The sequence below is a fragment of the Biomphalaria glabrata genome, chromosome 1 (assembly GCF_947242115.1).
Source record: "Biomphalaria glabrata chromosome 1, xgBioGlab47.1, whole genome shotgun sequence".
NCBI lineage: Eukaryota > Metazoa > Mollusca > Gastropoda > Planorbidae > Biomphalaria > Biomphalaria glabrata.
This window is the reverse complement of record NC_074711.1, coordinates 58,393,362-58,408,632: the sequence shown is the minus strand read 5'-3', so window position 1 is coordinate 58,408,632 and position 15,271 is coordinate 58,393,362. Positions and strand designations below refer to the sequence as shown.

At 37.3% G+C, this 15,271-nt stretch overlaps 1 protein-coding gene across 6 annotated transcripts in view; it reads left to right on the top strand.

Moving 5' to 3' along the window:
* LOC106051400 (corticotropin-releasing factor receptor 2-like) overlaps positions 1–15,271 on the top strand; it is a 249,220-nt gene that overhangs the window by 217,926 nt on the left and 16,023 nt on the right. For 5 of the 6 annotated variants that reach the window (XM_056004480.1, XM_056004473.1, XM_056004466.1 and 2 more), the window contains 2 exons: positions 10,902–11,018; positions 14,092–14,189. In XM_056004480.1, coding sequence (XP_055860455.1) covers positions 10,902–11,018; positions 14,092–14,189 — 215 coding nt within the window. Of the gene's footprint in view, positions 1–10,647; positions 11,019–14,091; positions 14,190–15,271 lie in introns of all 6 variants that reach the window. The other variant, XM_056004502.1, reaches the window with a different exon arrangement.

The following is a 15,271-nucleotide window of genomic DNA, read 5'->3' as shown; positions in this document are numbered from 1 at the left end:
GGGTTGTTCTCGTGCTTTTCAGCATAGTCACTTAAAGTGACCAAACGTCACCAATAAGACTGTAATATGAATTTTTTTTTTTTATTATTGATTTATTTTTTTGCTAGGTATGATAAATAATTATCCTAGAAATAACATGTATAAAAATTGAATGAGACAGAGAGTGTAAAAAAAAAGTCTTGATTGGAAATGTTGTTTAATAGTTGGCCAGAGATCAAATGTAACATAGCATGACGCGGTGGCTGAGTAATTAAGCACTCGGCTTCCGAACCTGAGGTCCTCAGTGCGAATCTCGGTGAAGGCTGGGATTTTGAATTTCGAAATTCAAGTCCACCCAACTCTAATGGGTATATGACTTTAATTGGGAAAATTAAAGGCGGTTGGTCGTTGTGCTGGCCACATGACACCCTCCTCGTCAACCGTTGACTATAGAAACAGATGACCTTAACATAATCTGCCCAAGAGCTCGCAAAGTCTCAAAGGGAAACTTTATTTTTTTCTATGACATTACACGCTGAAAAATTGCAGAGTTCTGTTCTGTATTTATCCGATTCGTTCTTTACAGCATTCATTCCAAAATCTACATCACTCATGATCACTGTCACACTTCCAGTTTTTTAAACCCAAGTCTAAGTTTAAGTTAACTGAACTATAAAGTCAGATTAGCCCAACCCGTCATACACTGTGAATCAATGTTAAACGTCAGGGACATGAACTCTCTCTGATCTGACCAATGGAATGATCCTTTCATTCTCCCCTCGCATGACTGCCTACACGATGCATTGCGTTCAGGCCTTTGTTCAGTTTAGCCATGATCTGCATAGAATGTCCAATATCCAACTGAGGACATTCATATAGTATTGATTGATATCGGGTTTAAACATGAATGTTTTTCAAAATAAGGTTAATTTTTTTTAAATTTCAAGATAATCTTTGCAGGAAAACGTTTGACACTAACAAAATGTTTTCACAAATCAATTCAGTCAACAAGAAAAATAAAAAGTTTTCAAAAGGAAACCAAATAATATTTACTTTAATTTTGAAATGATATATTTCTAAAATTTTTGTATAATGGAGCTCAAACGTAAGAATAGGAATTTTTACATTTAATTTAAGATTGATCCATAGATAAGCGTAGCATCTGTTAGAACCCTATCTCCTCGCCACTACGAAAACGTTGTATATCTGCAGTTGCACAAAATCATCATAATAATGTTGTTAGTTTCCATCTGAGGCTGGGCATTCATCAAACACTAAACTAGGGGTCTCAAACTCGTGGCCCGCGGGCCACATGTGGCCCGCGAAACTATTTTGTGTGGCCCGCGACAACGTCCGCGAATTTAAAATAATTAAATAAAATTTACAATGACCACATATAAGCCGTGAAATGATTTACAACTGCACAAATCAGTAAATGAGGTGTAACTGTCGCCCACCAACCGCTTAGGCTTTCAGCTGAGTGAACGGTGGCCTGATTCTTACCGCTGGCCGCTAGCGGCTAGAATCCGGCCACCATTATACCACTGTTCCGACCGTTAGCGAAACAGGAGAAAGAGAGGGAGATTGGGAGGGATGGGGTACATGTGTCAAGATTCTGTGAAAGCAAGCTTTGTTGTTAGTGAGATGATAGCAAAGGCATCACGACCATTCAATGAAGGCCAGTTTGTAAAAGAGTGTATGCTACAGGCGTGTGAAATTATCTGCCCCGAGAAAAAGAAACTCTTCGAAGGCATAAGTTTGTCTGCGAACACAGTGGCAAGCAGGATCACTGAGTCAGCGACAAATGTTCAACAGCAACTGAGTGCCGCTGCAAAAGACTTTGTAGCATATTCCATTGCACTGGACGAGTCTACTGGTGTAACAGACACCGCATACTGTGCCGTATTTATTTGTTGGGTCGACGAAAACTTGAACATTGTTGAAGAGCTATTGGACTTACTAGCCATGAAAGGTTGGTGTTGTTGTTGGCGGGACCTTTTGCAGCCATACACTGCATTCTGCACCAAGAAGCACTCTGTGGCAAAAGTCTACAAATGAAGAACGTGATGGATGTTGTCGTGAAGACGGTGAACTTCATACGTGCACGGGGTCTCAACCACAGACAGTTTGTGTCATTTCTAGCTGATTTAAAAACGGTATACGGAGAGTTTCTGTATCATACGAAAGTCAGATGATTGAGTCGTGGAAAAGTGCTGCAGAGATTTTTTGAACTGAGACGGGAAATAGCATTGCTCATGGCAATGAAAGACAGAGACATACCTCAGCTCAGTGACCTAATGTTTTTGTCGGATCTTTCTTTTCTTATTAACATCACTCAACATCTCAATGCAATCAACTCCCACTACAGGGCACAATGCAGCTGATTACCGTGATGTTTGATTCATTCAGATGCAAGCTGACTTTGTGGGCCACTCAGCTTGTAAATGGAAACCTGGCTCATTTCTCTTTTCTACAGAGCATAACGGTTGAACCACAGCGCCTGAAAGACTACGTAGACTGCTGGAAGATTTTGAACACCGCTTTCAGCAATTCACTGCTCTCGAACCACAGTTTTTCCTTGTTGCCACTCCGTTCGCAGTTGACGTGAAAAACGTTCCAGTGGAAGTCCAGATGGATCTACTGGACCTGCAGTGTGACACTGTTCTGAAGCAAAAATAGGCTGATGTTGGCGTTCCAGATTTCTACCAGTTTCATCCCAGAGAAAAGTTACCAAATTTATTTTGCGCACAGTTTTTCTCCAGAATGAAGATCAACAAAACAGCATTACGATCAAGACTGACTGATGAGCATCTGAGAGCAACCTTACGGCTGGCCACAACACGCGACTTCAGGCCTAACGTCGATGGTCTGGTCTCTGCCAAACGCTCTCTGCTGAGTGGACAGAAACATGAGTGACGAGCAATCTGCAGTAGGCTTAGTAATTATAGTTTTTTTTTCTCGGGGGGGGGGGGGGGGAACTACAGTTTCTGCTTTTTTTTATTAGTGACAGAGACAACGTCAACTTATTTTAGTAAACTAAACTGCCTGTGCATGTATAAACTTCAATAAATGTAATTAATAATTATATAAAAGCTTTATTTTAGCATTGAACTGCAGTGACAATAGTGTTTGTAAAATTTAATGAAAAGACATTCTCTTTTCGTGGTGTGGCCCGCTGACTGATTGTTACTTTCCACTGTGGCCCACATGCTGATATGAGTTTGAGACCCCTGCACTAAACCATAATAATAAAAATCATGTACGGGGTTTTAATGAAAACAAGGTTGCGATGGAGCACAACAAAAACTTAAATAAAGGAAACATAGTTTAGAGCAGAAGAAATAAAGGCATTAAAGAGACCAATGATTCAATTGGGTTAAAAGTTTAATAGTAAAGTAGAACTTTACAGATTTTAAGGTTAAATCGGTAAAGAATATGTATAGCCACGATGATAGATAGATAGACAGATAGATAGATAGATAGATAGATAGATAGATAGATAGATAGATAGATAGATAGATAGATAGATAGATAGATTAGATAGATTAGATAGATAGATAGATAGATAGATAGATAGATAGATAGATAGACAGATAGATAGACAGATAGATAGATAGATAGATAGATAGATAGATAGATAGATAGATAGATAGATAGATAGATAGATAGATAGATAGATAGATAGATAGATCTTAGATTTTACAAACAAACACTTCATGCGATGTTAAAACAGCATGCTGTTAAATTCCTATTTTGGTAGTACTTAATTTCTTTATTACCTCAAGCAAATTGATACACGCTTCTGATTTACTAGCATTTCAATTTAATGATGACCTCAAACATATTGGTACACGCTTCTGACTTACTAGCAGTTCATTTCTTTGTTGACCTCAAACATATTGGTACAATCTAGTTATCCCAGACGCCGACAAACCTGATAATTAAAAAGCACAGAAGAACTGTCTGAAGAGATTACGTCTGTAACCCTCTCCTGTATGTGTCACCCCTCCTTGGACAGTGTCGAGCCAATCTATTGGATGCCAGGGCATGAACTGAACTTTGTGGCTCCTTTGTAGTTTAAGAGAAACAGATTCCTGGCCAAGTCTGTGATTGGCTGTTAGAAATGACATTACTCCCAATCTTATTCAAAATATATTAAACAAAAAAAAATCGCTGTCGTATTTTTTTTTTTAGAAAAACTCTCAAAAATAGGTTTTCTTACACCTCTGATTATGAAAACAATAATAATGAATCTTTCTATGTCTTAATGTATATTGAAGAGGGATCGACAGAAGGATTATCATAATTAATAATGATTATACTAGCAGTATGGGGCGCCCCCTCTCCGACAGTCGTATCGCCAAGACGGTCTTTTTTTAAGTGACCAAATTATTTTGTTTTTAAATAGTGGTCATGTATCCATTATTCTTGAAATTCTACCAAGTAAAAACGACATTATTAACATTTTTGTTATGAAATACAGAGCATCCTTTTCAGCTTGGATTTATGTTTTATTTACCTCTGACACGAAAAACGTCAACAAATAAATCGACTACAGAAGACATTACAATAGTCTCCGCCTACACGATTCTACTTGTATTTTCTGAAGACATTGCAATAGTCTCCGCCAACACGATTCTACTTGTATTTTCTGAAGACATTGCAATAGTCTCCGCCAACACGATTCTACTTGTATTTTCTGAAGACATTACAATAGTCTCCGCCTACACGATTCTACTTGTATTTTCTGAAGACATTGCAATAGTCTCCGCCAACACGATTCTGCTTGTATTTCTGAAGACATTACAATAGTCTCCGCCAACACGATTCTACTTGTATTTTCTGAAGACATTGCAATAGTCTCCGCCAACACGATTCTACTTGTATTTTCTGAAGACATTACAATAGTCTCCGCCTACACGATTCTACTTGTATTTTCTGAAGACATTGCAATAGTCTCCGCCAACACGATTCTGCTTGTATTTCTGAAGACATTACAATAGTCTCCGCCAACACGATTCTACTTGTATTTTCTGAAGACATTGCAATAGTCTCCGCCAACACGATTCTACTTGTATTTTCTGAAAACATTACAATAGTCTCCGCCAACACGATTCTACTTGTATTTCTGAAAATATTGCAATTGTCTCCGCCTACACGATTCTACTTGTATTTTCTGAAGACATTGCAATAGTCTCCGCCTACACGATTCTACTTGTATTTTCTGAAGACATTGCAATAGTCTCCGCCAACACGATTCTACTTGTATTTTCTGAAGACATTGCAATAGTCTCCGCCAACACGATTCTACTTGTATTTTCTGAAGACATTACAATAGTCTCCGCCTACACGATTCTACTTGTATTTTCTGAAGACATTGCAATAGTCTCCGCCAACACGATTCTGCTTGTATTTCTGAAGACATTACAATAGTCTCCGCCAACACGATTCTACTTGTATTTTCTGAAGACATTGCAATAGTCTCCGCCAACACGATTCTACTTGTATTTTCTGAAGACATTACAATAGTCTCCGCCTACACGATTCTACTTGTATTTTCTGAAGACATTGCAATAGTCTCCGCCAACACGATTCTGCTTGTATTTCTGAAGACATTACAATAGTCTCCGCCAACACGATTCTACTTGTATTTTCTGAAGACATTGCAATAGTCTCCGCCAACACGATTCTACTTGTATTTTCTGAAAACATTACAATAGTCTCCGCCAACACGATTCTACTTGTATTTCTGAAAACATTGCAATTGTCTCCGCCTACACGATTCTACTTGTATTTTCTGAAGACATTGCAATAGTCTCCGCCTACACGATTCTACTTGTATTTTCTGAAGACATTGCAATAGTCTCTGCCAACACGATTCTACTTGTATTTCTGAAAACATTGCAATAGTCTCCGCCAACACGATTCTGCTTGTATTTCTGAAGACATTACAATAGTCTCCGCCAACACGATTCTACTTATATTTTCTGAAAACATTACAATAGTCTCCGCCAACACGATTCTACTTGTATTTCTGAAAACATTACAATAGTCTTGTATTATCTTACGTCACGTTGTCAAATTAGTCCAAAGCGAATTGTCACAAGACGTTTTGCTTTATACGAGCTTTATACGAGCTTACAGACGTCTCTCTGTATAGGTTACTCCTTTCCTTTCTTTATATAGCTCTACTTGACCTGCGCTCATTTTATTAAGAGGAATTGTGCGTTATAGGCACTAGTAAAAATTCATCTCTGCAGCTGAGAATACAGGAAATTGCAGGCTTCAGGACTTCGCTAAAAAAAAAAAAGCTTAAAGCACTTTTTCAAAACCTTTCCTTGTAGGATACAAAAAAGGAAAAAAAAAAAGGGGGGGGGGGCACAGATGCATGTTCATTTAGTTTTTTTTTTTTAATATGTGGCAAGTGAGTTAAAAAAAAAACAACAACAAAGGTTTTTTTTTAAGCAATTCCTCTTTTAAGATTCTGATGAACTTTCGTAAGAACAATTATTTCACTCTTAATAACTAATGAATGAACAAAAAATTACCCCGAAACAATTCCTCAATCACCAAGAACAAAATCCAGGTTAAGCAAATGTAAACACCCAGTCGCATGTATACAATTTCAATGATAGCCTCAGGTCCAGAATTGGAACAAGTTGAGCAAAATGTTCTTAAAGTGTTTTTTTTTTTTTATAAAACTCTTCAATGAATAACCCACATGAGAAAGAAATCCGCTGACGTGACTGTTTAAGATAAAGATTGTCAAGATCAAATTTAAATATAGGAGATAATAGTTCAAAAAATTATAGGGATCAAACTTGAGTTTTCCCAGTTTGGCTAATTAGCTTGTAATTCTTTTCCCAAAGATATACATCAACTGACACATTTTTAGGAAAATCGTTAGAGATCCATGTCCAGGTTTTTTCAATTTCCCTTGAATTTGCAAGCTAAAAAGAGGAATTGTAATGAGGATGTACTTGAAAATAAAATCGTGACTGACACTAGAAAAAACAAGACCATGTGAAGATTGACCGTTACAATGTGAAGATTGACCGTTACAACGTGAAGATTGACCGTTGCAACGTGAAGATTGACCGTTACAACGTGAAGATTGATCGTTACAATGTGAAGATTGACCGTTACAACGTAAAGATTGACCGTTACAACGTGAAGATTGACCGTTACAACGTGAAGATTGACCGTTACTATGTGAATATTGACCTTTACAACGTAAAGATTGACCGTTACAATGTGAAGATTGACCGTTACAACGTGAAGATTGACCGTTAAAAAAGACACGACTGACCTTAAAAATAAGTCAAGATTGACCTTGCCAAAGTCAGGAGTAGCATTACACCTTCATGTTTGACTATGAGAATGTAAAGAATGACCATGAAAAGTCAAGATTGACAAAGTCAAGATATATATTGATGTGTACTGTAGCAGCAGTCGAAAAAATGATGCTTGGCGGTTTACGTGTGATTTTAAATTACACTAATGAATAACTGTGACGTTTTAGGATGTATTGACATAGACGTTTTTTTTTTTACGAATGTTATAGTTTTTTACTATTCACTTATTCTGTTTGTCAGCGTCTAGTTGGCGCAAAGCCAACATAGTTGTCTTTCTTTTCCAACTATTAAATTTTAATCATGTTTCTTTTAAACACAATGTTTTGGAAATAGAGGGAAAGCAATTTAGTTTGATATATTTTATATGTGTAGTAATATGTATCTAAAACTAAAGTGTATCATATATTATTAAGTAGGCCTATTACTTTATTAAAGTTATGGAAATGGGAAAAGAATATTGATTTAAGTTTGAGAATCACTTTCAGCTTCCACTGTCTGTACTATCAATCGATAATATTAATGATATAAACAATATCAAAATTTAGCCTTTATTATCTCTTTATTCGTACATATATTGAGGACTAACAATGTGCGATACACCAAATGGAAGTACTAATCGTCACTACTAACACTACAATAGATAAATGTAATGTTCATTATAGCCGGAACACTCCTTTTCATAAACAGGCCACCTTTTACATTTTTAGCTCGTGAATGAATATATCTGTTACAATAAAATTTCAAGGCCCGCTCTCTTTCTCTCTCTCTCTCTCTCTCTCTCTCTCGAACAAAAGAAAAAGACTCTTGATCTATCTTATTAAATGCTATTAGTATTGGTTTGTTTTTTACTTAGATTTCATATTTTGTTAAAAACAATTTTACAAAAAGTTTGTAGGACATACTCCGTCTAGATATATTTAGGTTTAGATCTAGGATTTATCCATCTACAATATAAAATAATTTATTAACCACCGAGTGGCCATGAGAACGACTGGGCTGTCTATAATCCCAAGGTCAAATTCCACTAACTTTTGCCAACGATTTCTTCCGCTCAGCCTGTCTGTCTTCACGTTCGCTGCACGCGCAGTATTAGGGGGAAGTAAGAACGGTCAATTGGATGGAAGAGAGACAGAGTGAATGGATCTCGTGACTCTACTGGACCTTATGAGAAAGTTCTCTTGACCACTGTATGTGTGGGAATATGGAGACCGCTATCATATTTTAAAGACTCTACAAATTATCATTATTTATGCTAGAGCAAACACACAGTTGAGTACTAATGTATATCATATCAACTTCCTCTCATTCGCTAGATTGCCTTAGAAGACCACAAATGTTACTGGACTAGTGTTAGTTATATACCTTATAATTATGTCATGTAAATAGAGCGCTACACTATGGAAGTTGTACTACTTTATAGTTTGCATTGCTTTTTAAGTCTACACCTGGTATTTATGTTTTTAAATATTAATATATAAATAGAAATAGAAATGGAAAAAAAAAAGAAATATAAATACTATTGACCTAATCAATTATTGCACTTATTATCGTAATCTGGCAATCAAGCATTGCGCTTATTACCGTAATCTGGTAATCAATTATTGCACTTATCAAAGTATTTGGGTGGAAAGAAAAAAAAAGTTGGTTGTTCCTATGCAGTTGAAACGGGGATGAATAAGTGTAGACCAGAGATGCCCAAAATACGGCCCGCGGGCCACATGCTGTTCTATCCGGCCCGCCGAAACTTCAGCACTACTGTAGAAAATCCCCCCTTCATATAAAAAGGCTGAAACATGCAACTCTTCCTACGTTAGGGCCCCCACTATAAATGTTTAACACTTGTACGTATCTGAAATGGGACTCTGAATGTAGAATCAAGCAGGGAAAGTGAACGGATAACTCTGAATGTAGAATCAAGCAGGGAAAGTGAACGGATAACTCTGAATGTAGAATCAAGCAGGGAAAGTGAACGAATAACTCTGAATGTAGAATCAAGCAGGGAAAGTGAACGGATAACTCTGAATGTAGAATCAAGCAGGGAAAGTGAACGGATCTTTACCGTTTTTGTGGAACATGATAATAAGCCAATATATTTAATGTATAAAGCCTTTGTGGCTGTTTGAACACTATTTATAACTCATAAGCAAACAAATATGGCGGCATTCATGGTTTGAACCGCGAATAAAAGCTTGCTAAACTACGCCTAGAGCTTAAATGATCTAATTCTAAGGGAACATTAAAAAAAGAGACAAGAAAATGAGTTGGTGGTAAAACTAGCTACAAAGTTGTTCACATTTTAAGTAGAGAGATGAAGCCATTTTCCGATGCGTAAAAAAAAGATAATCTTCCAATGTCTCTTTAATTATTTGTAAGTTTCTTATCAAATAGTTTCAGATCGATTTCATTTCGTTTTTTGTAATTTTTCGGTCATGTGGCCCGCGATACGAGTGTTGGAAATTTAATGGCCCACATGTCGAATTAGGTTGGGCATCACTGGTGTAGACTATTACATACTTGAAATATTAAAATTTAAGAAAAACTGAGATTGAAAAACACGAAAATATGGGAACCTTGGCTTGGAGATTAAGAGTTTATGGAAATTGTCTAAAACAACAATATACCCCACTGTTATATAAACCGAGGGGACAATAACAACAGATACCTTCAAGGCCCTTGGCATTCCTAGGAACATTCTCGTTGCCTGTCAGAGGGCGGTACTTCTGCAGACCTGCCACATCACCAGAAAATTCCTCGGTGGAAGCTGATAGAGGGACTACGATGAATTTTGTTTCCCTTTAACAAAACTCGTCCCTGGCAGCGCCAGAGAATGAATACTCGTTCTTTTCTAACATAATAAAAATAATAAGTTCGAAGACCAATGAGGAATACAGTATTTCCCGTAACTACGCAGCCCCAGCTGCGACCTACATATTATGCCACATAACTAGTAACCTTATCACTAATAAAACCAAAACTAAAAAAAAACTCAATATTAAATACAAAATTAACTTGGTTTGAATCTTGAACCGGAGAAAAGTCACACAAAAAGAAATTGTGCGCAGTGTTTAAAATGTTAGCCACAGTTGACTGTGATCCCGAGGCTATCACTAATTGTTTGAAACTCCGAGATAAAAAGATGGCTGCATTTTTTAGATTTTATTTCTTTGTTGTTGTTTTTAACTATTAGCATTTTTGGTGTCAGTAAATAATAATGAGTGTTGATGTGGCAAACACGCTTCATGTTGAAAGTTTATATTTTGAGTGGAACCGAAAGCGTTTATTATTTGTTATATGTTTGTGTTACACAATATAGTTGGTTCTGTTGAACACGCGTTGAGGTTGATCACAGAAAGAAAACTATCACATTAGGACTAAACATTCTCTACTGTAAGCCATCTATACTGTAAGCCCTACTCTGTGATGACTTCCTAAAGCTGTATCTTCTACAAAAGTGGCCTGACAACATCTCAATGGATTACATCCGCCACTTCTTCCCAAATTTTCAATACGAGCCCCAGAAAACGTGCAATTCTGACACGCCTCTCAGTGTTTTGCTCCATCTTTCAGAGCCAGACGTCCTCTACTGCAACTCAACATCCGACACATTCACATGCTGGCCGGCGACAAGTGCCGGGGCTGTGGCCCAGGAGCGGTGCCCTGAACATAGTGTCGTGGATCAAACTGGTAAGTTGTGACACAAATCTCTAATGGTGGTTTCTTTCAGAAATAAATTCTACTGTAGTGTGCAAGCCATACCTCTAGTTCCTCTAGTACTTTTGTTTTAATTCCTCTAGTACTTCTGTTACTTCTAGTAGTTCTTCTAGTTTCTATAGTACTTCTGTTACTTCTAGTAGCTTTAGATCCTCTAGAACTTCTGTTTTAATTCCTCTAGTACTTCTGTTTTAATTCCTCTACTTCTGTTTTAATTCCTCTAGTACTTCTGTTACTTCTAGTAGCTCTAGTTCCTCTAGTACTTCTGTTACTTCTAGTAACTCTAGTTCCTCTAGTACTTCTGTTACTTCTAGTAGCTCTAGTTCCTCTAGTACTTCTGTTACTTCTAGTAGCTCTAGTTCCTCTAGTACTTCTGTTACTTCTAGTAGCTCTAGTTCCTCTAGTACTTCTGTTACTTCTAGTAGCTCTAGTTCCTCTAGTACTTCTGTTACTTCTAGTAGCTCTAGTTTCTCTAGTACTTCTGTTACTTCTAGTAGTTCTAGTGTTTTAGTACCTCTGTTTCTTCGAAAAATTCTAGTACCTCTAATGTCTGTAGTATTTTAGTACTTCTAGTGCCACGAGTGGCTTAACTTGGAGTGCGGGCCGAACCGAACCGAGTGCGGGTTACATCCAAGTGGAAAAAATTGCACTTTTTGCAAAAAAGTGACAATAAAAGCGTAAAATATTATTGTTTAACTTTATGGCTAGTGAGGAAATTGTTTTGGATGATAACTGACTGAACAGAAAGACGTTCAATTGAATTTGCTGTGTTGATAAATAGCGGACATTTCTAAAATAACAAAATTACGAGACGTCTGAAGACAACTTATCAAAATTTAAAATTTTGAAAAATTTCGCAACCTGACTTTAGCTAAGAAATTGACATGGAAGTTATTGCTATGATTAACTAAAGAAGAAAAAATTGAGTAACATCTTGCACAAAGTGCTTGGTAGTTTCATGCAAAGCAGGGTGTGGCATTTCGTGGGAAATTAAAGATGTGTCTTCTTTGATCGAAGTCAATTTTCTTAAAATATGAATTACTACTGAAATAATAACTTAAAATATTGCAAGGCAGCGATACACACACACACAAATTTAATTTCCATCTGACTAGTACTTCTAGTGAACTCGAGTACCTCTAGTAGTTCTAGTACATCTAGTAAGACTTCCAATATATTACTAATACCCCCCCCCCCCTCTCTCTCTCTCTCTCTCTCTCTCTCTCTCTCTCTTGTTAGAATCTAAAACCCCTTTTCACTTGAATAATTGTATTTGAAATATCTCATGATGAGAGCAGATCTTCTAGAAATTTATAAACACTTATGTACTGTATACTGAACAAAACAATGAGCGTATGGAAATAATGGTCAGACATTAAAAATGTGCTACAGATTATTTCGTTCTATTTTTTTCTTCTTTGAGAAATAGTTGTTAGTTGTCATGGAGATTCTGTTAATGATATGGTACTTTAAATGTTGATAGGCAATGTTCGACAACTCTTTAGGCAATTATGGGCAACGTCTAACATTGTAAAATATCAACTTCTTTCTTCACTTTACAAACGTCTTAAAGGTAATGTAAAAAAAAGTCAGTAGTAGATAACTAGAAAGGAAGGAGTATTCTCAAGGAGCGCAAGGTGAAATGGTTATATATATGGTAGAGGCGGTATATAGTGGAAGAGTATAAGGTACAAGTGCGACATGATGACATGGTTAGACTATTAGGTAAAAGTGGAAAAGGCATATGGTAGATGAGGTATGTGGTAGATTGTGTGTGTTGTAGATGGGGTATGTGGTAGATGGGGTATGGGTTAGATGAGGTATGTGGTAGATGAGGTATGTGGTAGATGAGGCATGTGGTAGATGGGGTATGTGTAGATGAGGTATGTGGTAGATGGGGTATGGGGTAGATGAGGTATGTGGTAGATGAGGTATGTGGTAGATGGGGTATGTGGTAGATGAGGTATGTGGTAGATGAGGTATGTGGTAGATGAGGTATGTGGTAGATGAGGTATGTGGTAGATGGGGTATGTGGTAGATGAGGTATGTGGTAGATGGGGTATGCGGTAGATGAGGTATGTTAGATGGGGTATGCGGTAGATGAGTTATGCGGTAGATGAGGTATGAGGTAGATGAGGTATGTGGTAGATGAGGTATGTGGTAGATGAGGTATGTGGTAGATGGGGTATGCGGTAGATGAGGTATGTAGTAGATGAGGTATGTGGTAGATGAGGTATGCGGTAGATGAGGTATGTGGTAGATGAGGTATGTTAGATGAGGTATGCGGTAGATGAGGTATGTTAGATGAGGTATGCGGTAGATGAGGTATGTTAGATGAGGTATGTGGTAGATGAGGTATGCGATAGATGAGGTATGTTAGATGAGGTATGCGGTAGATGAGGTATGTTAGATGAGGTATGCAATAGATGAGGTATGCGGTAGATGAGGTATGTGGTAGATGAGGTATGTGGTAGATGAGGTATGTGGTAGATGGGGTATGCGGTAGATGAGGTATGTGGTAGATGAGGTATGTGGTAGATGAGGTATGTTAGATGAGGTATGTGGTAGATGAGGTATGTTAGATGAGGTATGTGGTAGATGAGGTATGTTAGATGAGGTATGCAATAGATGAGGTATGCGGTAGATGAGGTATGTGGTAGATGAGGTATGTGGTAGATGAGGTATGTGGTAGATGGGGTATGCGGTAGATGAGGTATGTGGTAGATGGGTATGCGGTAGATGAGGTATGTGGTAGATGAGGTATGTGGTAGATGGGGTATGCGGTAGATGGGGTATGCGGTAGATGATGTATGTGGTAGATGGGTATGTGGTGTATGAGGTATGTGGTAGATGAGGTATGTGGTAGATGGGGTATGTGGTATATCGGGTATGTGGTAGATGAGGTATGTGGTAGATGGTGTATGCGGTAGGTGGGGTATGTGGCAGAGGAGGGTGATGGCAGCTTTGGACATTACAATGTACAATGATGTTGTTAAACAGTATGCACCACACATCAGTGACCAGTGTCTTCTGGTATTTGTTTAAGCTAATGTCACCAAGTTATGCAGAGATAATGGAACCTGGGAGACTGCTAACTACTCGGCCTGCATGCCTAACACCACTCATTCAATGGAAACTCATAAGGTAGAGTGGTACTTCTAGAATAACCATGTGATTTCGTTGTTTACACCTTAAGTAGATGTCTAAATATGCTTCATGTATTAATTACATCATAAGCTATGTTAGTTTACCTATAACACTAACTCATATAGATAAATGGTTCAAAACATCAAATGCAATTTTTATAATTATATATACCAATGTTACATAATCTCATAACCGATTAAGCTTAACAAATACTTTTTATATATTTACAATTTTTTAGTAATTAATATCAAGATCTGTCAATTTTTTTTAAATATAGCATACTATGAAACAAAACCCTATTATATTCTTACTAAAATATGCTTTTGTGGCAGAAAAATTATAATCACACTGTATTCATATTTTACTTTTTAAATTATTTATTGTCTCCTCTGGATAACAATAAACGTAAAAAGCTAGTAATTAGTAAGGTTAACTTAAGCTTTGTAATGATTCAACCGACGTAACATATTTAGTAAAAAAATGAGAATCTTTTAATTTATTTACGTTTACAACGCTTTATCGCAGTCATGCCCAAAATACGGCCCGCGGGCCACATTCGGCCCGCGATGCTGGTCTATCCAACCCGTCAGAACTTTTGTCCACAATACAATCAATCGGAATGCAAAATATATAATAAAAAAACAAACGAACCGTGTCCGTGCCATTTTGAGTTGACTGTTTTTGGTAGCAACGTGAATTGTAGCTTGCTGTTTAACATTTCAGTGTCGATGAAATGGGACTGCTGAACACACGAAAACTTGGCTTTGAGTGTACACAATAAAAGTGGACAGATTTTTACTTTTTGTAAAAATACATTAAGTATGTCTGTTTTCAAAAGTTTGTTTCGGTAAAACAGCTTGGAACATCCAACTAGTTGCTATAGGAATGTTGGATACAACTTGTTTCTAATCAAAATATCCTCTGCTTTATTACATTTCCATTTTCGCTATGATGAGGCCCGCGACGAAAGTGTGGGGAATTTATTTGGGCCGCCGGCTGAAGAAGGTTGGGCGTCACTGCTTTATCGTATATGTATGTCTGTATGCCCGTTTGCGCGTTTGTATGTGGTTATTTGTAAT